General features: G+C 34.8%; 1 protein-coding gene across 1 annotated transcript in view; it reads left to right on the top strand.

Moving 5' to 3' along the window:
* Positions 1-22,669, top strand: part of LOC133178948 (hemicentin-1-like) — a 62,076-nt gene that overhangs the window by 8,151 nt on the left and 31,256 nt on the right. Inside the window, exons 2-9 of the mRNA XM_061313599.1 lie at positions 1,684-1,856; positions 2,142-2,456; positions 2,774-3,115; positions 4,699-5,001; positions 12,304-12,606; positions 13,962-14,264; positions 16,746-17,048; positions 20,954-21,256. Coding sequence (XP_061169583.1) covers positions 1,760-1,856; positions 2,142-2,456; positions 2,774-3,115; positions 4,699-5,001; positions 12,304-12,606; positions 13,962-14,264; positions 16,746-17,048; positions 20,954-21,256 — 2,269 coding nt within the window. The 5' untranslated portion in view covers positions 1,684-1,759. The remainder of the gene's footprint in view (positions 1-1,683; positions 1,857-2,141; positions 2,457-2,773; positions 3,116-4,698; positions 5,002-12,303; positions 12,607-13,961; positions 14,265-16,745; positions 17,049-20,953; positions 21,257-22,669) is intronic.

Genomic DNA, 22,669 nt, shown 5'->3' with positions numbered 1-22,669 from the left:
CACCTTTGTTGTGACATGATAACTCGAGCTTTCAACATAAAATTTTCATATTTTACACTGAAGGATATACTATAAGAGAAAGATTGTTATAAATTTAAGGCCATATCATTTTGTCTGTCTGTTTGTATGTAAGCATGCCTGAATGTGTATCTACTAAGTACAGTTGTCACTTTTCTTCAACAGCCCTTAGCAGGGCCTTTTCTAACTGTTAGTTTTCTAGTTCTGGCCTTTTTATCATGGAGCATCGTTACAATATAAAATGGGTTCATAGACTATTATATTTTGGAAAAACCATTTGCATCTGTATATCATTTGATTATTTTGCCCTCAGTACATACTGCCACAGGTCTCTCTTTTCTGCATCTTTTTATTTCGTTCGGAAGATGAATGATATCAAATTATTAATAAATTAGTTCATATAAAAAAAAATGTATATCAAGTAGGCATCTTCTTTTGGTGGAAAGAGACTACAATACTCATAAATTATTAAAGTCCTACAGCTGAATATTTGATATATCTCAATGTCATGATGAAATGAAAGCTATCTCGATTTAAAAGAAGTAATTGAGATGTTGGTTCTTCTTTGATGTGTTTCTGATATTGTGATGATAAACTTTAAAACGATCGAAATTTAAAGTTAAATGCTTGACTGATTGAACAGTGATCCTTTCACAGAAATAATGAAAATTCCACCTCTTTAATCACTTAGTAAAAAAGTCATTCATTTAGTCTATCATTTATAAATTATTAATTTTATCATAAAAGAAATACTCCATCTCCATAGCATATTTGGCAATGCTTTGTTCAGAAACAGGTTTGAGACACATGAGCAGAAATGAGAGTTTAAATCCCTTGCAAGTTATGTACGAACTATTTAGATTATGGATTTTCTGTGAAACTAGTACTATAGAGTCAATGATTTAAAAAAAAAAAAGACTGGTTGGACCAGTTTGCCTTCTATTTATTAATAAATGTGCTAAGCAACCTTATTTACTCAGCCTGTTGTTGATTGACTACATTGGACTATAGTGTATTAACTCCCACTCTCACCATTATAAATTAGACCGCAGGGTCTTCTTATTCACTCTTTCATGTTGATCAAGATTTCAAAATGTAGACACAAGGGTATTTAATGCAAATACATGTATGTGAGTTTTAAAAAAAATTGAAGAGCTTAAAGTGAATTCTGCAAGGTGCCTTACCTACTAGAATACTAGTATACACCTACATAAATGCTAAATCTTAATTATGAATGCAAGGGATGTAAGATTTATAAAATTAATTATTCTCCTAAGAGTAAATTCTTTTGCTGATTAATCTTCTTACACATATTTTAAATGACTAGAGCTTATAGCTCAGTTATAGAAGATTAGGTTTTTACTCTCCGAAGCAAAGTTTCCGTTTTGGTATTCAACAATAGGGATCAGACAGGGTTACAGGTTAAAACCCTTGGTTTATGATATTATTCCACCCAGTACTAATTTTCTCTGTATGAATTGTTGCTTATTATAGTCTGTGTGATTTATCTGTTTGATACTCTCAGTTTACATGCCAGTCATTTTTCCATATTCTGTAAACAACTAACGATTGTTTATAAAACTATCAATTGTTTAATCAATATTAATTTGAATTTTATACAATATATATTTTTAAATATTTTAAAAGTTATTCTTTTGATTTTAGGTTCAAGGCACAGTAAGTGAAGGGATGTGCAAACTTATAAAGTGAGAGATATTTTGTTTAAAATCCACATTCCACAATGGTGTGTGATATCAAGACTTTTGCCAACAGGCAAGGTTCCTTCCTAATCCCAGTGCTATTAATTATTTCGTTATTCAATGGGATTAATTCACAAAGTAAGTATTATGATATTTAATTTTTAAGAAGTTTTCTCCTTAGTAAAATTTAAAGAAGAGGGAACTTTGGATTGTAAATGTGGACTTTGTATAACTTGAATTGATGTTTTTTTAGTGATAATGATTTCGATTTTATGTGACGAAAGGGTGTCCAAAAAATGATTTTTCTCCATTATGTCTTGTTTATATTTGAGTATATTTGAACTGTTTCCGTGTCTTGGCTTTAATAATTGATGATGCTTGTATTATTAGATAAAACATAATTTGCCAATTTTAATTCAACAGCTAGTCCTGGTAACCCAACTATTGTCGGTGACTTTGAAAAAAATGAAGGAGAAACAGCAACACTGAGCTGTACAGCTGTGGGGGGTAATCCTCTCCCATTGGTGGAATGGTACAAGAACAATCAACTGGTGGATCCAGGAAGCAGTAGTACTGGAAATGGTGATGGAGTGTACACAATTGGATCCACCTCTGTTACTTACAACAACTACACATTTGTCGTGTCAAGATCAGACAACTTGGTCTCCTATATCTGTAGGGTGAAAAACTCTGTAATAGCCAACAATCTTACCCGCTCATGGACAATTAGTGTTTATGGTAATTTATGGTATTTTTGCCTTCTTAGAATAACTTACACTGTACTAAGAATGTGTCTCTTTAAACTGATACATGTAGGCACTGTTTTTCAATAAAGATGCATGAAATACGTGAAATACTTGTACAATACACTGTAGTCTTATTCAGCTGATTTAGGTTGACTTAAAAAGGTTTACAAGATTTAGGTTGACAAGAAATAGATAGGAGATTGTCACTGTGTTATTTTTTCAAACAAGTATACTTTGCACAAGAGTATGAAATGTTGGAGACCAAAGCCTTTCTTTCCAATCATTTTAATTCTGACTGTTTGATTTCAGTGCAAACACAGCAACCCATCATCACTGGTCCAGAGCCTGCAATCACCAATGCACTTGATGCTGGCTCTACTTATAAATATGTCTGTACAGCAAGTAATGGTCGACCTGCCCCCCAAATTATCTGGAAACTTGGAACCTCTTTGTCAACTGCAGTAGAATTTCATCAAGGAATCTCGGAGAGCACCAGCACAAATGCTGATAGTACTCTGAGCAAGACTAGCAACTTGAGCTGGGTTCCCATCACTGATGACAATGGAAAGAATCTCTACTGTGAGACCGTACAAACCATAGCTGGTGGGAGCTCCACCAGAAAATCCAGTTTTGTACCAATTAATGTACAGCGTAAGTCAAAAATTGTAGCCACAGGTTGTGGTCTGATGTTCAGATGTACCAATTTTTTTCATTTACACATGTCTTTATACATTAATGGTTCAGAAGGTATTTGCATGGTTTGATATGAAACTTGGAAGGTGATTTCAGCAATAATGGAGGTTTGTGTTTTTGATTAATCTATTGCAGAGCTGCAAAACCAAGGTAACAATCTGTGGTAACTTTTTGTGCAGTCAGACACCCACTTTCGTAATAAGCTGTCCAAGTGTTCATTAATAGATATCACAAGTCCCAATACAGTGTATTTCTTTCTTTGCTTTTAAATAATGTGTCCTTAGTAAAGCAAATGGGTACAAAAATAACAGTGAAAAAGCAAAACAATACACTGATATTACCAGATTACCCATCATGCTTTTCAGGGTACATATAGTATCTGCAATGAACACGCTATACACCAATCACTGGTGTATTCATCCAGTTTTATTTTTCAGGAGAAAACCCAGCTTGGTTCTTCTGACCTGTTTATAGTTCAGTACATGTACCTATAATTAGAATAGTGGAAAGGAAAATCTTAAAGTAGCTTAGAATATAAGTAAAAATGGAATCTTGAAAGAAATGCACTCTATTATACAATAGGTATACAGTCTTGTAGTTAGAATAGCATTAACTCACAGTATATCTGGTGAGTTTTTCAGTCAGTAATTTTGGATTATTTATATGTCTATCCTATTCCCATTCAGATCAGTCCAGTGCTGTAACAGATATTTTGATTTTGTTTTACTTGTGTGATATACACTTTTCCATTTTCAATATTTACATACCTTTCCCAAAGATAATTAACATGGATTTTTGGTTGTTATTATTGAATTCTAAAATAACTGATTTACCGGTAATCAATTAAAAGTGAAAACAGTGTATACATGTATATAGTCATTCATAGGTTAATGAAGCTAATATTTACAAATAGAGAATTTTTTTCATTATCTTTCTGCTGCGTAAAATATATTCATGCAGGCAAATGTCTTTTCACTCCTTGTTCATTGTAAATGTTTGTTTTCTGTGTGGTCTGTCACTGATAAACTTTATTACACAATTGTCCCTAATGTACAAGAGTACAGTTGTAATGAATATGGAGCACCAGCAAGTCCACGGCTTTCCATCTTCTGTTCTTAATTTTTTTTGTTTCTTTGATCTTTATGACATTCTTGTTACAGTACAATTAAGTAACAAAAGAGTTGCAAATCAGTGACTTTTCATTATGTAAGTTACAAATGTAAGTCTTGTGCTGATTAATATTACTTAATATTCCATATTTATAAGTGTAATTAAAATAAGGATCTATTATATGCAATATTCTGTAGACATTTAATTCTCATTATGAATCTTCAAGTGGTACTGCTACAATGATGCATGCACAGAAATATATATGCACAGTTTTGTTTTGATAATTCGTCAACCAATCTACTTGCTCAGAACTATAATTAATTTCGCAGACAGGAACATATTTCTACAAAAAAAGAAAATCAATGTTTTAGCCTCCTTGAAAATTGAATGAGTGTGCAAACATGAACCATCAAATTTGTTTATCTTTGTAGAAACCCCCCTCCTTCAGGTTGGCAGTGCATCTTACACTACTCAGGTTGGGGGATCAGTGACCCTGGCCTGCACTGTCCTGACAGCGACCCCAGCTATCACTGAAGTCTACTGGTCAAGACTCATTAATGGGGCCTATAATAGGATCAGTATTGATAACGTTCGATTTTTCGGATCCACAACTAGCAATGCTAATTTGACCATTACTAGTGTGGCTCTAAGTGATGCAACAAGTTACAGATGCTCAGCAACAAATGCAGCAGGAACGGGCACCAGCTCAGCAACCACACTCTCCGTAACAGGAAGTATGTTTCTAATTTCTCATAAATCCTGATAAAAATTAATAAAATAAATTATTTTCATGAAGTATATTAGTGAATGAATGCTACATATATATGTATATGAAATGCCAACTTTGGTCACATTTTTCACACTGTTCACATTTTATCCCATGCATTGTCTGACAACTTGATCAAACTACCCACTGACACAGAGTATGAACCTTTCATGTAGAGGAGTTATGCTCTGTGGAAGATGGGTGTCATCAGATGTGCTTGAAGAAATCTGGCATGAGGTGGCTGATATTGTGTAGTGCAATGTACAGATTTTATTCTGCCTCATATAGATTAACAGTCATTATTCTTGACTCTTGAGTCATAATGGTTGATAATCACAGATCTGCTTCATGCAGTAGGGGAACTGGTACACATAATATTTACTATTCTTTGTTTAATTTTAATTTGTTATTTACACATCTTTGTTTATTTGATATATTGATTGTTCTTTGTTGTAAAAATATATGTAACAGAAATAATTAATCATTTTCATTTTCAGGTTTTTTTAATATTTTTTTGAAAACACACCAATGCATACATCTTTTTGTTTAATTCTTTTTTTACTTCCATAATATGCAATTCAGATCTGTAGGGACTTAATATGTCAATTTAACTTAATACCAAGAATGTGCAAGATTTTTTTCTAGTGAGCCAGTACTAGTCACATAACAGTCATGTGACAAAGTCATATCCTAGTGTGCTGTAAAGGCACAAGGTAGGTGACAAACTGTAGCTGGAACTCACAGTGTGTTGTACGTGGCTTTATGTGCAGACATGTAACTTTTTTACCTCTAGCTTTGTGTAGAATTCTTTCAATGTAGCTTATTGGCTTATGATATCTAGCAGTAATTTTGGTTTTGGTACTGACAAACCTTAAATTTTTTTTTCTTTCCATTTTTTCTTCTTTTCTGGCAATGGTTTACATCAGATTTACCTCTAGGCTTGTTGCAGTCTTTAAAAAGAGCTTAGTTTTTATTTTTAGTGGTTTTACAAATTTTTTCTCTGTGAGAAAGAAATGTGTGTGTTTGCTGAGTAAATTGTATACCTGTACATGTTTATACACTGATAGGAACAAAATATCACAAAATACAAAGCTACAATGTAAAAAGAAGAGAATGTTAGAATGTGTGTGTCAAATCTATAGCCAGGATTTGTTACTTCAAGGCACATGGTTTGAAGGATACTATATAAAGATTTCCTGATGTTAAGTGCTTTTCTGTACTGTTCAGTTAATGAGGCCTCCTGATTGGTTCATAAGCTGCTAGTTGATCCAGCAGAAAATGTCCTCACATTGATGGGATACTGAACTAAATGTAAAACATACAAGTGGAAGGAAATTTGAATGAAATTTAATCAGAATATCCCTCTTTGTTACAATTAGGTGTGTCCGTGCGAATCGAAAGACAGGCTTCCTCTTCCATAAATATCATTCTGGACTCTAGGTCCTATGCTGTTCCCGTTGGACAATCTGTTACACTGCAGTGTACTGTGATAGCTATACCTTTCCAGACCTCAGTCTACTGGCAGTTTATAAAAAATGGTCAGGTCGAGACCATAGATGTGGTGGGAAACCCACAAAAGTATGGGGGTTCCAACGTGACATTTCCATCACTTATCATAAAAACAGCAGAAATTTCGGACAGTGGTTCATACACTTGCTCAGCTGTTAACTCTGGTTCTAACAAAACCAGTGAACCGATTTCCCTGGACATTACTGGGAGTGAGTAGAGTTATCTCCCCTCATGCAGCACTATTCCTTCGGAATGATGTGTATTGTGCAATGCATCAGTTTTATTTTCCCCTTTAGAATAATTATTCTCTCATATCCTCTCTGACAATTTGAAGTGCTGTGAATTGAATGTTACTTAAACACAGTATGCAGTGGAATGTATATCTATCGCAAAACTTTTCTGCTTATTGCTTCTTGTAGTGCATGTTAATACTTCTTAGATCTGTACTCAAGAAACACACCCATTTCTCTCAGAATTGAAGTGGGAAAAAAGTCTTGGATTGTGTATTTTAGTTGTAGCAACCCATTTTTAGAATTTCATATTCTGTAACATGGTGAATTTTCTTCATCAGAGTTCCGCCCATTCTGTTAGGTGTAAATGCAAAAGATATTTTACAGTAATATACAATATTTCATGATTTGATAAGATGTAATGTTCAATTTTCCAAAATTAAAAGCTACACATACGTAATTAATGGTGTTAACAAGAAATACTTTCACAATATGAATCTTACCAGCACACTAGTGTCTTGTCATTGTACTTTTTTCTTGCTTTAGTTTCCTCTGATAAATCACAATAACTTAGTGTTATGGTAGCATTAGATAGCTAGTTTATTTCAACAAATAAAATTTTTATTAAATATGTATTTATGAAAAATGATTTTTGAATCAGATATAAAGCAGAACAGGTTAATTTTAAACTTCTTCTGTCTATCAGTTAAACATGTAAAATGTTTTATGCATAAGATCTCATTTACCTTTAACCCAGATTTCTGTATTATTATTTTTTGCATGTAATAAATAATCAGTAAAACAAAGTATGATTTGTGATTGCAGGTGCCCCTTTAGTGCAGATAGACCAGGACAAGTACCCCAGCACTAGTGGTAACACTGTTACCTTGGTGTGTGATGTCTACTCCAGTCTCACTGTCTCCCGAGTCTACTGGGAGAGGGAAGTAGGGGGTCAGTTTACAACCATAGATGTGACTGGGAATCCAAGTAAATATGGGGGAGTGACCATCTCATCCCCCTCCCTAGTGGTCAAAAGTGTGACTACCAGCGACGCTGGAAAGTACCGCTGTGTGGCAGTTAATATTGCAGGAACAGGGCAGGACACTTCCGTTCTTGAAATACAAGGAAGTGAGTGAAGCATTTTACTTAAATTCATCTCCAAAGAACAGAGTCATTAAAATTGTTCAGTAAATTTATTGATCAGGATATTTGAGAAATTTTTTTATGTCATGTTTTTTTTTTTTAGATCTGCCTCGTGTAACTATTGAGAAGGATTCCTACTCTGTCAATGAGGGAAATGCTGTGACATTGGCCTGCACAGTTCTGTCCTCAACATCAACAAATATAATTGACGTATCATGGCAAACCATTGAAAATGGTGTCAGTAGTACATTAAATGTCAACGATCCAAGTAAATATTCAGGAGCTTCTATAAGTAACCCCTCCCTTACCATATTTAATGCAGAATTAACAGATAATGGACAATACAGGTGCACTGCTACCAACACTGTTGGCACAGGAGAGAGTGCCATTACAACCCTGAAAGTCATTGCTAAGCCTTCCTTCAGAATCAGCCAGAGCTCCTACTCTGTTAATTATGGCAGCAATGTTACTCTCCAAGTCACCATATCATCACCGGATGCACAGATTCTGGCCATCAATTGGCAACACACCACAAAAGCAGGAATCACAAATTACATACTAACAGGGAGTGGCAGATACAGTGGGGCCATCATTGGATCCCCCAGTCTGAGAATTTCAACTGTAACTTTCTCTGATGAAGGAACCTATCGATGTCTTGTCACCAGTTCTGCAGGATCTACCACAAGTGGACCAATTTCTCTCACTGTCATTGGAAGTAAGGATATCTTATGTGCATCAAGGAGCGTGATTACCAATCAAATTTTACTCAAAATTTTTTAATGGTGCAATGTAAAATGTAACTCATTACTCCCATTTTAATTATTTAGAAAATTTTAGCAAATGAAAATTAAAAGTCTCTTAATTCTATCTTTTTCATTTGTGTAGCTGTTCCCTCTGTGGTGATTGGCTCAGGTTCTGCAGTTGTGTTCGGTGGAAATGTCTCAATAAGTTGCTCAGTATCATCCAATCCTATTGAACAATCTGTGTCCTGGCAGAAAACTGTGAATGGAGCTACGACTACTCTGAACATTAATGGAAACCCACGTTACGAGGGTGGGACCCTCTCCAATCCCTCGCTGTCTATCTACAATGTCAATCTGGGAGACAGTGGGGAGTATAGATGTCTTGCCACAAATATTGTAGGAACAGGTCAAAGTGGACCAGCAATGGTAGATGTCACTGGAGGTAAGACAATTTCTTAATGTCATTTGGAAATTTTCAGTAGGAATTAGACTTAATTTTTCCCAATGTTAATTTCATTTAAAACTGTATTTTTTATTTAATGGTAAATGTTAATTTCTCTGAAGTAAAAATGGTGACTTACAGTAATTTTCATAGCTTTGTTGAGGGAAAATAAAAGAAGCATAAATTTTTCAGTACATGTATTTCTGTTTTGTTTTCTTCAATAAGAAACATGAGATGGAGACTTTTTAAATCTTATTTGTGCTTGCTAGCTTGATAATGGATATTTTTTCTATGTGATGTCCATATTTGTAAAACTTCCAGTCCAAGAGTGTTTTTTACTTCAATGAAAGGAAACATTCTATTCTTTTGTAAATTAAATAAACTTCTAAATTATACCTTTGAATTCAGTTGTACACATTATTATTTAAGGTGTTCCAGCTGTTACGATTGGTTCTGGTTCCACCGTTTATGTGGGTGATGATGTCACAATATCTTGTTTTGTGTCGGGAACACCTGCTGTTACCTCCGTCTCTTGGGAGCAAACTATCAATTCTACCACAACTGCTGTGAACATAAATGATCTCACAAAGTACTCTGGAGGTACCTTGGGGACACCCAGTCTAACCATAAAAAATGTCAGCAAAGCCAACGAGGGCAGCTATCGATGCCGAGCAACAAATCTGATAGGAACAGGTCAAAGTGTCACCTCAGCATTTCTAAGTGTGATTGGAGGTATTGAACAATGCTAAAAAGTCTGGAAATCTTTTTGTCAACTATTGCAAGTTTAAAAACTTTATTTCCATATGATGCTATGTAACTGTGTTCTTCTATTGTAAGGGGTTCCTGTAACCCTGATTGGACCAGATGTCAGTGTTACCATTGGCAACCAAGCAACAATCACATGCTCAGTGTCTGGATATCCCCTTAGTACAAGCATTTCCTGGCACAAAATTGCAAATGGAGTCAGAACTGAAATAGACACCTCACAAACTCGATTCAGTGGGGGATCCATTTCCACCCCATCCCTCACCATTAACCCAGTGGAAAGTTCAGATGAGGGAGACTACCAGTGTACTGCCACCAACATCCTGGGGACCAGTCAAAGTGGAACTGCATATTTAGATGTTTTGGGCAGTAAGTGGAGTTGTATGGTACAAATGCAGTGTTAACATTTATCCAAAAATAGAATAAAAATTCTATATTCCTGGTAAAATTTATGTATTTACTATATCAAGGTAAAATGTCTAAGTTGTATACCAAAAGTACATGTATAGTGGAGTACCGTTTAATCTTTTGTATTGGTAACATACCAAGTATTTTTGTTTCTCAATAATGTCCATTTGCAGTATAGGCCTAAATAAATGAATAAGTAAATATCAAAATATTTTGAAAAATGGTCTCTTTAATTTTACTTTTGCCTCAATTACAGAGACACCAAAGACAAATTGTATTGTTTCTCGAGACTTATATTTGACTTGAGCAAGGAGACTTAGAGTTCAATGTGTATCATTTATCCATTTCCCTAGGGAAAAAATCTTTTAACACAAGTCATTTCTGGTCAGTAATAAGCCAAACTTTTCTTAAGAGATGAGAAATTTAAAATGACTTTAAAAAAATCAAATCTCATGGGAAGTTGGGGGGAGGGGGGGGGGGGGCACACAGAAAAGAAAACTAATGAAAAATTATGTTGTATATAGGTAGAAGAGGGGACAAAAAATTAAATTAATTTGGGTTTTGTCTAATTTTATTTTATGGGAGAGGATCTACAATTTACGGGTTGTTGCATTTTATCTCCCTTCAGATAAATTTTTGTGACATAGCCATAATGAATGTGAGACTACTGTTCTGAAAAAAAGTGATAAGAGTTTGAAATACACAAAATCAGCTGTAGCAAAAATTCTTAAAATAGTTTATGAATATTGCAAGTTGCATGACTCTCACTGAAAAGACATGCATAAATATGCACAGACTTTGTTGCACAAGACCTACAAAATTTATATTTCTTTTCTTCAAATTTATATTTCTTTTCTTCAAAAACACATATGCATTGTACGTTTCTCAAGCATGTCAATTGACCAATTCCTATGTTTTCAAGAACTCAATATTTGAATTAAAAGGTTAATTAAAATAAAATTAAAAAAATCAATTGAACACAAAAATCTAATTATATTTGGAGAAAATTTACAATTTTTCCTCTATATATTCAATAATTGATTACTGTTTGTAAATTTTAACTCCATGGCACTTTTCTCTCTTATCCTTCTAGGTATACCCTCAGTAGAAATCCCCAGTTTTTCCTATACCGTTGCCTTTGGTTCCCAGATTCGACTCCAGTGTGTGGTCAATTCTATTCCTCCTGCCACCAGCATTCGCTGGCTCAAAACCTACCAAGGCGTGACCTCTGCAATTATTCTTAGTCCCTCCAAGTACAGTGGGGGCACAATAAGTGATCCTTCATTGAGAATTTTTAATGCTGAATTATCTGATGAAGCTACCTATGTGTGCTCTGCTACTAACATCGTAGGGACTGGCAAAAGTCGGGAAATGACCCTGAGTGTTGTTGTGTGTAAGTATGCAATTACTAATTATAGTAACAGTATTATTGTCCACTAAATCTAACAGAGTATATGTTATTAACTTTTGTCAGGATTTCATATCGTAATTCCATTTTGCTGAAATTACAACATAATCTAATGAATTTGTTGTTTTTAAGGTTCATGAGAGAACACACGTATGTTCATTAGTATCACAGTTACATGTACCCAGCTATCTTTTATTTCTTACTTTATTTTATTTTGTATATATCCAAGCTTTATTTATATCTCATATCACTCTTCTGCAGTCCTTATAGTTTCACATACTTTGTTATTATTTCTCTTATAATTATCATAAACTATCGTAAACTACATCTGCTTTCTTTCTCAGCTTGATGTTGTAATCTTGCATACAAAAGTCTGAATCAACTAACATAGTCTTGTAATTTAGTAACTCAAATTCCAACCTCAATAAGGAAAAAGGGGGGGGGGTCAACTCACAAATGAACATCTCCACAAATGGCATGATGTCAGAATGAATCCTGCTTTTTGTAGGAGAGAAATTTATCAGCATGGGTATATATGTGAAATTGGTGTGATATGTGAATCAAGTGTCCAGAAATTAAGCCTTAACAGGTTCAGTAATGGTGTGTTGCCTTTTATGTTTAGCTTTGCCAACAGTCCAAGTTGGATCATCTGCCTATACAGGCATTGGTGGAGGATCTGTTACCCTTGTCTGTTCCATCATCAGCTCCAATCCCACAGCAACCGCTGTCATCTGGGAGAAGGACATTAACGGAAACCCCACCAATGTCCAGAACTTCATGGGGGGACGCATCTCTGGGGGGACAGTCAGTCAGCCGTCCCTCACGATATCATCCCTGACAGGGAGTGACACAGGAACCTACTACTGCTCAGCTAGAAATAGTGTGGGCACCGGGTCACGATCTGCCACTTCTCTAACTGTACAAAGTAAGTCAATGGCCAAGGATTAATGGTAAACGTGATTTTTTAAAGTTTCAATTAATGTTTTAAATTTTGAAATATATAGTTCAAGGAGCCTTTTTTCACTGAAAAAATTGATGTTTTTTTTATTTTTATTATGTTTATCTAAACATCTTAGAATTTGTGAATTTAGTGTTTTGATTTCATTTGTGGAAAGTAGAATTAGGTTTTTAATATTATATGACTTTGGTAGTTTATAGTTGCTCCATTAAATATTGAAAATTGTGCAATATAGATATATCTAGAGTTAGGTGTTGACTTCAGTTGTAATAAGCTTGTATCATGCTGGTGATTGGTTCCTTTAGCTACCCCTGAGATCACAGTAGGTCAGACCTCTTATGAGGTGGTAGTGGGAAGCAGTGTGACCTTGACCTGTACAATAAGTTCATCACCCCAGGCAACATCTGTGATCTGGAAAAGAAGTGTTGGTGGAGCAACACTAATTATAGATGCAGGCAGTAGCCGATACTCAGGGGGTACTGTAAGTTCCCCGTCCCTTGTGATAAAAAATGCCACCCTCTCTGATACTGGGCAATATGTCATCTCTGTCACAAATGATGCTGGTGTTCAGTCAGGACCCACTATAGACCTGACTGTTCGTGGTAGTAAGTTGAAATCTATGTGGAACCTTCTGAAGCACAAACCACATCAAACTCCACTTCCTAGTTCACTTGTGATGACCCAGGTTGTTTTATCAGATGGATTTTGCTAATTATATTTCACTCAAGACAGTTCCTCACCATATCTCCCTCACCGTGTGATTTTTCAGATCAAAACTTATAAGGTTATCCTATAATTTCATATATATCATTTATTCATCTTTACACAAGGGTCCTGTAGTCAAGATTTGGATGTGTAGGCAGTCTACCAACTGGAATGTCTTTTGTAGTGATTGGTCAAATTATTTTCTGCACAATTTTATGAAGAGATACAATTAACTAATCATTAAAGGTTTGTTTAAAAAATATTATAAGGGTTGAAATTATGAATTATAAACTTTCCAGTCATTTACAAGGAATAGTAAGGTACATTTACAAGTCCAATATTCTGTGATAAGAGTACTGAAAAGATATTTTATACAATTTCATAGAAAGGGATTTAGTATGGTATCAAAACTTCCATTACGTTCTTTTTACTGTTGGCTTAGACTTATATTTTCTTTTTGTATTATAATCAGTGTATCTCACTACTAATTTATAACTGTCCAGTAGATTGCAGTTTTCCTTTAGCTTAAATATTTCCACAGAGTACTGAAGAGTTAATAGCAATATTCATAGAAGAGCCATTTTATCATTAAATTATATCTTTTACACACTCTCTAGATCGTCCAAACATCACCTTGCCTCAATCCACTTATAACATCAATTATGGACAAGATGTCACCTTAGTATGCAATGTGATCTCTGACACGACCTTGACCTCTGTAGTATGGAGGAAGTACAATAATAGTGTACCCGTTAATATGGTGGTTACTGGGTTATCACGTTACAGTGGGGGCACTACTCAGACCCCAAGTCTTACCATTAGAACACTTGTGTTCTCTGACTCGGGGAATTACGATTGTTCTGCCACCAATTCTGCAGGAACTAGTGTCAGTGGTCAGATAACTCTTAATGTTAGAGGAAGTACGTGAGCACGTTTTATATTTATAGAAAAAATAGCTTTTTCTGCATGTATCATAAACATGTGCTTATAGCTTAGATACTTGTTTGTTTATAAAAAGCTTTTTTGAAAATCTAAACCATTTATATATATTTTAACTTTATCCAATTAAAGTAGTTTGGGAAGGGGATTACCACTTGATTCATTTTGAAAATCATCTATAATTACTTATTGTTTTAAAACACATCATAAAAATTTATACTACTCCTGTCATTATTTTTTTCATTCCACTGTATCTAATAGTTATAGAAAATTCTGTTTTTCACTTTTCTACACTTTAAATACCTTGTTAGATTATAAAACTATTAATTCTATCATCATGCTCATAATTCTAACCTGCAGTAAATTGCTTTATTTTGCTTGTCTATATACAATGACTTCATTTTATGCCAGACAGTAGTTTTGTGCTTATTTGTGATAAAAAAAAAAATTAAGCTTTTTTTTGGCAGCAGAATAAGTACAGGTAAACTTCAGTATCTTAACATCAACTATGAAATATATACAAGATATCCTGAGTTTTTCCAAGTTCTTATTCAACATTCATGTTTTCAAAAGGAAAATAATGATAGGTTTATAATTATTCTGAACTTGAATTCAGTAATCATGTACTTCTCAAGAATAACAGAGCCACAATGAATCTGATTATTTATATATTAGAATTAGGGTTGTTCAAATCATGGACCCTGGGGTTAGGATTAGGCTGAAATTAGGGTTCAACGTTTGACTTATGAATATTGATTTTAAAAAATCTTTTTTCAAGAACAGCAGGGCCAAAATTAAAGTCAAATGCAAGCATCTCTGATGTAGTGTGAATTCTAGACCTTGATTATGGGGGGGAAAAAATCGCACCAAAATATATTTACATTCACTTTTAAAATCAGTATTATTTAATCTTCAATATACTGTAAATTCAAATTGTTGAAATATTGGCTTTTAATTTGGTTTCCACAATTAAAGGTTTTGTTTATCTATGAACATAATTATTTATTTGTCAGGAAGAGAATATTGGTTCAAGAGCCTCTTTCAATAAATCACTTCTAAAGGGAATGTCGCTGGGATCTCTTTAGCTCACCTCAACAAAGTTGGGGGAGCTTATGTAATACCCTCGGCGTCGGCGTCCCAGGTTAAGGTTTTTGGAGCAGTTTTCTTTTCAAGTAGTTCTATGGCCTATATTAGTCAGAGATGCATGGAGGATGCTTCTAGTGTGTTTTATTGTACCAGTCAAGGTTTCAGATGCTGCAATTTCAGCTAAAGAATGACCAGGTTAATGTTTTTGGAGCAGGTTAAGGTTTTTGGAGCAGATCTCATTTCCAAGTAACTATAAGCCCTATATTGACCAAACTTGCATGGATGATACATCTAAGGATGCACACTACTGGACTTGCTTCGGATGCTGGATTTGACTTACATTTTCCAGATGAGTGACCAGGTTAAAGTTTTTGGAGCAGATGTCATTTCCAAGTAACTATAAACCCTATATTGACCAAACTTGCATGGATGATACATCTAAGGGTTCACACTACTGGACTTGCTTCGGATGCTGGATCTGACCTACATTTTCCGGATGAGTAACCAGGTTAAAGTTTTTGGAGCAGATCTCATTTCCAAGTAACTATAAGGCTATCTGAACCAAACTTGCATGGATGATGCATCAAGGGACGAACAATCTCAAAACTTGCTTCGGATGCTGGATTTGACTTGCATTTTCTGGATGAGTGACTAGTTTTAAGTTTTCAGATAAGTCTATTCCCAAGTAACTGCAAGCCCTATCAGACCAAAATTGCATAAATGTTGCATCTAGGGATGCACACTCCTAGATTATTAGTTTAGTGTGGGACTTTGCCTTACTTAAAGACAACATTCGTTGAGGTGAGCTCTGTAATCTCTGATTACCTGTGTTTTGATATGTATGATGTTAAGATACCGAAGTTTACCAGCAATAAGAGTTACCTCCCATTGTTATTGATGGGAACTATTTTTTGTGACAGATAATGCACGAATGAAGTCTATCACAAATTTAATACAACTTACAAGTAAATAAGTTTATCCGTTATCATTTCAAATTTCATTTAGTGTGGCACATTGTACGAACAATCTCACTGCTGTCTAACTTTCTTTTTGCTTGCAGTTATTTCCCTTAAAATTCATTTATTGGTTTAAAAATTCACCTATTGTTTACTACAATTTTATGAATTTTAATGTTAAAATCTTGCTTTCTTTATTAAAAAAATAATTTGATGAAGTTTAAACTTCTAAAAAAAAAAAAAAATTTTAAGAAAAACATTTTTTTGAAGACAAATGTAAATTTGAAAGTAAATATAAATAAGAAATAATGATATAAAGATAAACCTATTGTGTGCTTTTCCTGTAGTAGTAGTAGAATGTATTCTCTGGCACATTGCCAGTGGAGCTTGACACTGATTTCTCTCCCTTCTTTCTGACAGCTGTTCCTAGCGTAAATATTCCACAGCCTAGTTACAGTGTAACGTACGGAGGTTCTGTTACTCTCCAGTGTAATGTAAGCTCCAATCCATTCCAACGTGAAGTGGAATGGCAGCGCATCTCTAATGGGGTTTCCACCACCATCAATGTGGCTTCAGAACCGCGATACAGTGGTAGTTCTCCAAACACACCTTCACTGACCATAACAGGGGCCATCAGTGGTGATGCAGGGGTATATGTGTGCTCTGCCACAAATGATGCAGGGAAGGGCGTGAGTGGGCAGACAGTATTAAATGTAATAGGAAGTGAGTACAGTGATAAGGTCTAGTTAAAGACAGAAAATTTACAGATTTTTTTGTCTGGAAAAGGTGATATTATGTGTACCTGGAAAATGTTCTTTCATTTGGGCACATATTTTTTATACACTAGAATGTATGCATGAATCACTGAAATGTTGCATAGCACAGGCTGATTCACATATAGAATGAAGTTGAAATGTTCAGTAACTTAGTAAGTCACTGCATATTTCAACTTTCATAGTAATCTGCCAATTGTAAAATTGGTGGTCATGAACTAATGCTTTCACAGTCTTGTTTCTATTAAGGCAGGTTCTTGCTAGCTGGCAGCTGAACATGTTTAACTACATAATGCTTTCAATGTTCAAGGCTATGTGCTTTAACGTTTTGTCAGGATGTTGTGTGTTCTCAGATTTTTGTCTTGTTGATGTAGTAATATTATGGTTAATGTAAATTGTCTATTCAGACTTGGCTCAGGTGCGGATAGCAGAATCTCGGTATTCCGTTCTTTATGGAGGATCAGTATACATGGAGTGTTCAGTAGAGAATGCTTTACCACCTGTTACCACAGTGCGGTGGTACAGAGGAACAAGTATCAATAACATTAATACATCTATCGATGTCACAGCCTCTAAGTTCTCGGGTGGAGTTTTAAACAATCCTTCCCTAAACATAACTAATGTCATTCCCTCAGATGAAGGGTACTACTCATGTAACGCTACAAATCTAGTTGGAACTGCCTCTGCCGCAACGTTTTTAGATGTTTTTGGTGGTACGTCTATGTTTTATAGTGTTTATATGCAGCTATTTCAAGTAAAATATGGATAATTATGGCAAAAGAAATATTCTTGGATATACTTCTTTATTTTTGTACCAAAATATCTTCATAAACTTTCTGGTCTGAGATACCTTCATTTGTTAAGTTCAGCTAAATTATAGCTTCCATTTTCCTTTCAATTCTTTGTATGATTGACCTTTCTTTTAACTAGATTTGCCTTCTGTCACTTTAAGTAATACATCCTACACTGTGATGGTGGGAGATCCTGTCACTTTAGCCTGCGACTATAATTCCTCCCCCTCTCCGAGTACCATCACATGGCAGCGTATATTAAATGCTCAGTCCTCCAACATTAATGTTCTTGATTCTCGCTACGGAGGCGGGACCATTGTTGCCCCGTACCTCACTATTCATTCCACACTTCTCTCTGATGCTGGTGTCTACACTTGCTCGGTGACCAACCAGGTCGGCACATCAACCAGCCAACCAATTTTTCTCTTTGTTAATGGCAGTGAGTATGATGACTGCAGTGATTGCAGCATTTGGAGACTGAGAATTTTTGGTTTATGGAGTGGATGGAGTTCAATTTAAAAAAAAAAAAATAACTTTCAGACTCATCTCATTTGCCATTCATTTCATCCCGTAATGTAATGGATAGGTAGTGATAAAAGCAATACCGAGTTAAATTGTATACTTAGGAATATTTCAGAATACATGCAGATAGGTAATGATTTAAAGTAATAGTAAATGGTATGACTGTGTTTTGCATTTGATTGAAAATTTAATTTTAAAATCTTCTTAAATCATGTTTAAAAGGAATAGTTATGGAATTGGAAGATAAAATTATATTTATATAAATACAAGCTGTACCCATAACTCGATATAAACAAAATCCCATGATACAGTATTGCATATGATTAACTCATCTCTTCATATCACTCCATACTGGGCATGGTCATTGAGAAATGTTTTCTTGATTGACAGTTTATACTAAAAGACTTGTGGAATCTCTGTGGGATTTCTGATTTCTTATTATACCATCTTTTCCTTATCAATATAATATTGATGTCTTGGTTGTACAGATTTCAGAGTGAAGTGCCTTTTGTTGTGGCTCTGCATGCTGTTAACAAGGCATGTCATGGAATAGATGCATGTTCATAGTTTATCATAATGAAATAACCAAATACAAAGATATATTCAAATAGTTTTATTTTTTATGCCCCGCCATGAATATGGCCGGGGCATATAGTGTTTGTCATGTCCGTCTTCCGTCCTTCCGTCCTTCTGTCCTTCCGTCTGTCCTTCCGTCACACTTTGCGTTTAGCTCTGTTCAAAGCTCAGTTTCAAAGAAACTATCCAAGATATTTTTATCAAACTTCATATGCTGATAGATATTGATGAGGGCTATGCAACTGCATCAACATTTTTTGACCTTGACCTTTCCTTTGACCTTGACCTCACTTTTCTTAAATTAGTGTTTAGCTCAGTTTTAAAGATACCATTCAAGATAGTGTAATCAAACTTCATATGTTGATACATACTGATGTATGCTATTCAATTGCATCAACATTTTTTTGACCTTGACCTTTCTTTTGACCTTGACCTCACTTTCCTTAAATTAGTGTTAAGCTCAGTTTTAATGAAACCATTCAAGATATTTTTAACAAACTTCATATCCTGATACATACTGATGTAACCTTTTCAACTGCATCAACATTTTTTGACCTTGACCTTTCCTCTGACCTTGACCTCACTTTTCTTAAATTAGTGTCAAACTTCATATGGTGATACATACCGATAAGAGCTATTCAACTGCATCAATATATTTTGACCTTGACCTTTTCTTTGACCTTGACATCACTTTTCTTAAATTAGTGTTTAGCTCATTTCTAAAGAAACCTTTCATAATATTTTCATCAAACTTCATATGCTTATACATACTGATGTAACCTTTTCAACTGCATCAACATTTTTTGACCTTGACCTTTCCTCTGACCTTGACCTCACTTTTCTTAAATTAGTGTCAAACTTCATATGCTGATACATACCGATGAGAGCTATTCAACTGCATCAATGTTTTTTGACCTTTACCTTTCCTTTGACCTTGACCTCACTTTTCTCAATTTGTGTTAAAATGTTGCATTACTAATATACCCTCGGCGGGGCATTCATGTCCTATGGACATATTTCTAGTTTTCTCTTTTTTTTATTTATTTGTTTGCAAAATAATGTGTAAAATGCTAATCAAGATTTAAAAACAAAATAAAGAAGAGAAAAAGACTTTTGCTAATTATTTAAAGCTTCAGTTTGTGTGTGTATTTTATCACTCATTCAAACATTTTTTTATCTTTTTTGTTGACTGTGAATCATTACACTTTAGGCGTTCCATCAGTCTCCATCCCACAAAGCACATACAGTGTAAATTTTGGAAATCCCATCACTATCCCATGTAATGTCACGGCCATTCCCATGGCGACCAATGTGTCATGGGTCAAAACAAGTAATGGGGTCAGTGTTACACTTGACCCAGCTGCTCAACCAAGCAAATACTCAGGGGCTACTCTGTCAAACCCAAACTTGACGATAAGTAGCACTGATTTAACAGATGAAGGGAACTATGTTTGCGCGGCTAGTAATATTGTGGGCACAGGAAGTAGTAATACGGCCCTCCTGGATGTGATAGGTGGTAAGTGCCATGTGGTTGCAGTGTGTCATAGTAACCAATGTTTGGCATGACTAATCCAATGTCCACACGTTGCAATAAAGCAGTGGTCTATTTTAATGCATATACTTTTTTGTTATGTGTATGTTCAGTGTTTATTGTGTTCATTCATGTACCAAGTTGTCATTGTTGCTGGCATTTCATATACTTTGCTTGCAAAATGAATAAAACTTGTAATAGTGCAATGAGTGCAATGCTCAATTCCTAAAATGTAAACTTTTCAATGCAGTTTTCAAAAGGAGATTCCACCAGCATTGGAATTGAAATTGCTTTGAAATTGACTCAAAAAAGATTTTTCTTATATGTTTGACACATTCAAGTTTTGTTCATGCTGTGATCAGCCATATAGATATAACATATGCTTTGCCTAATCCCTCATCATGCTGCATCCCCATCATAAACTTCTGATTGCAGATGTGCCAAGTATAACTGTCACTCAGACGTCCTACAATGTTTTTGTTGGGTCCAATGTGACCTTGGCCTGCAGTGTGTCGGGGAACCCACCCGTGACCAATGTTTTTTGGACCGTGACCAGGAATGGCATTACTCAGAATGTTTTGACTTCTGGAGGAAGTCGCTTTAGTAATGGAAATATCAACATTCCATCTTTGACCTTGACTAATGCTCAGCAGGGTGACTCTGGCGTGTTCATCTGCAAGGCACAGAACTCTGCTGGAACATCAGATGGCTCTGGTATTACCCTCACCGTGTCTGGAAGTAAGTGATGCTAGTATTATGTCTTATGTACTTGCTTTGTTTGTGTTACTTTTAAAGCAATATTTTTTATGCCCTGCCATGAATATGGCCGGGGCATATAGTGTTTGTCATGTCCGTCTTCCGTCCTTCCGTCTATCCTTCCGTCACACTTTGCATTTAGCTCTGTTCAAAGCTCAGTTTCAAAGAAACTATCCAAGATATTTTTATCAAACTTCATATGCTGATAGATATTGATGAGAGCTATGCAACTGCATCAACATTTTTTGACCTTGACCTTTCATTTGACCTTGACCTCACTTTTCTTAAATTAGTGTTTATGTCAGTTTTAAAGATATCATTCAAGGTAGTATAATCAAACTTCATATGTTGATACATACTGATGTCAGTTATTCAACTGCATCAACATTTTTTGACCTTGACCTTTCATTTGACCTTGACCTCACTTTTCTTAAATTAGTGTTTATGTCAGTTTTAAAGATATCATTCAAGGTAGTGTAATCAAACTTCATATGTTGATACATACTGATGTCAGTTATTCAACTGCATCAACATTTTTTGACCTTGACCTTTCATTTGACCTTGACCTCACTTTTCTTAAATTAGTGTTTATGTCAGTTTTAAAGATATCATTCAAGGTAGTGTAATCAAACTTCATATGTTGATACATACTGATGTCAGTTATTCAACTGCATCAACTTTGTTTGACCCTGACCTTTCATTTGACCTTGACCTCACTTTTCTTAAATTAGTGTTTAGCTCAGTTTTAATGAAATCATTCAAGATATTTTTATCAAACTTCATATGCTGATACATACTGATGAGGGCTTTTCAACTGCATCAATATTTTTTGACCTTGACCTTTCCTTTGACCTTGACCTCACTTTTCTTAAATTAGTGTCAAACTTCATATGCTGGTACATACTGATGTAAGCTATTCAACTGCATCAACATTTTTTTACCTTGACATTTCCTTTGACCTTAACATCATTTATTTTAAATTTGTGTTTAGCTCACTTTTAAATAAACCATTCAAAATATTTTTATCAATATGCTGATATGTATTTGTGAGAAGTATTCAACTGCATCAAAAACATTTGACCTTGAACTTTCCTGTGACCTTGACTTTTCTTAGATTTGCATTTTGCAAAAGTTTATGCACTTATACATAATTTGGCGAGAATTTATCATCTATATCCAACTTTTTAGATTTCAATTTCAATTTTAAAGAAACTATTCAAGATATTCTCATCAATTTCATACACTAATAAAAATTTTCATGTTGCATTACTAATATGCCCTCGGTGGGGCATTCATGTCCTATGGACATATTTCTAGTTTAATGTTTATGCAATGTTTTAAGCTTTTGTTGCAATTCATTTTATAGATGTTAATGCATATTTATACTTTAAATGT

The sequence above is a fragment of the Saccostrea echinata genome, unplaced genomic scaffold, assembly GCF_033153115.1.
Source record: "Saccostrea echinata isolate AGI-Se365-2 ecotype Australia unplaced genomic scaffold, CSIRO_AGI_Sech_v1 ptg000004l, whole genome shotgun sequence".
In the NCBI taxonomy this organism is placed as follows: domain Eukaryota; kingdom Metazoa; phylum Mollusca; class Bivalvia; order Ostreida; family Ostreidae; genus Saccostrea; species Saccostrea echinata.
The sequence above is the reverse complement of the archived record's forward strand: the minus strand, read 5'-3'. Positions and strand labels throughout refer to the sequence as shown.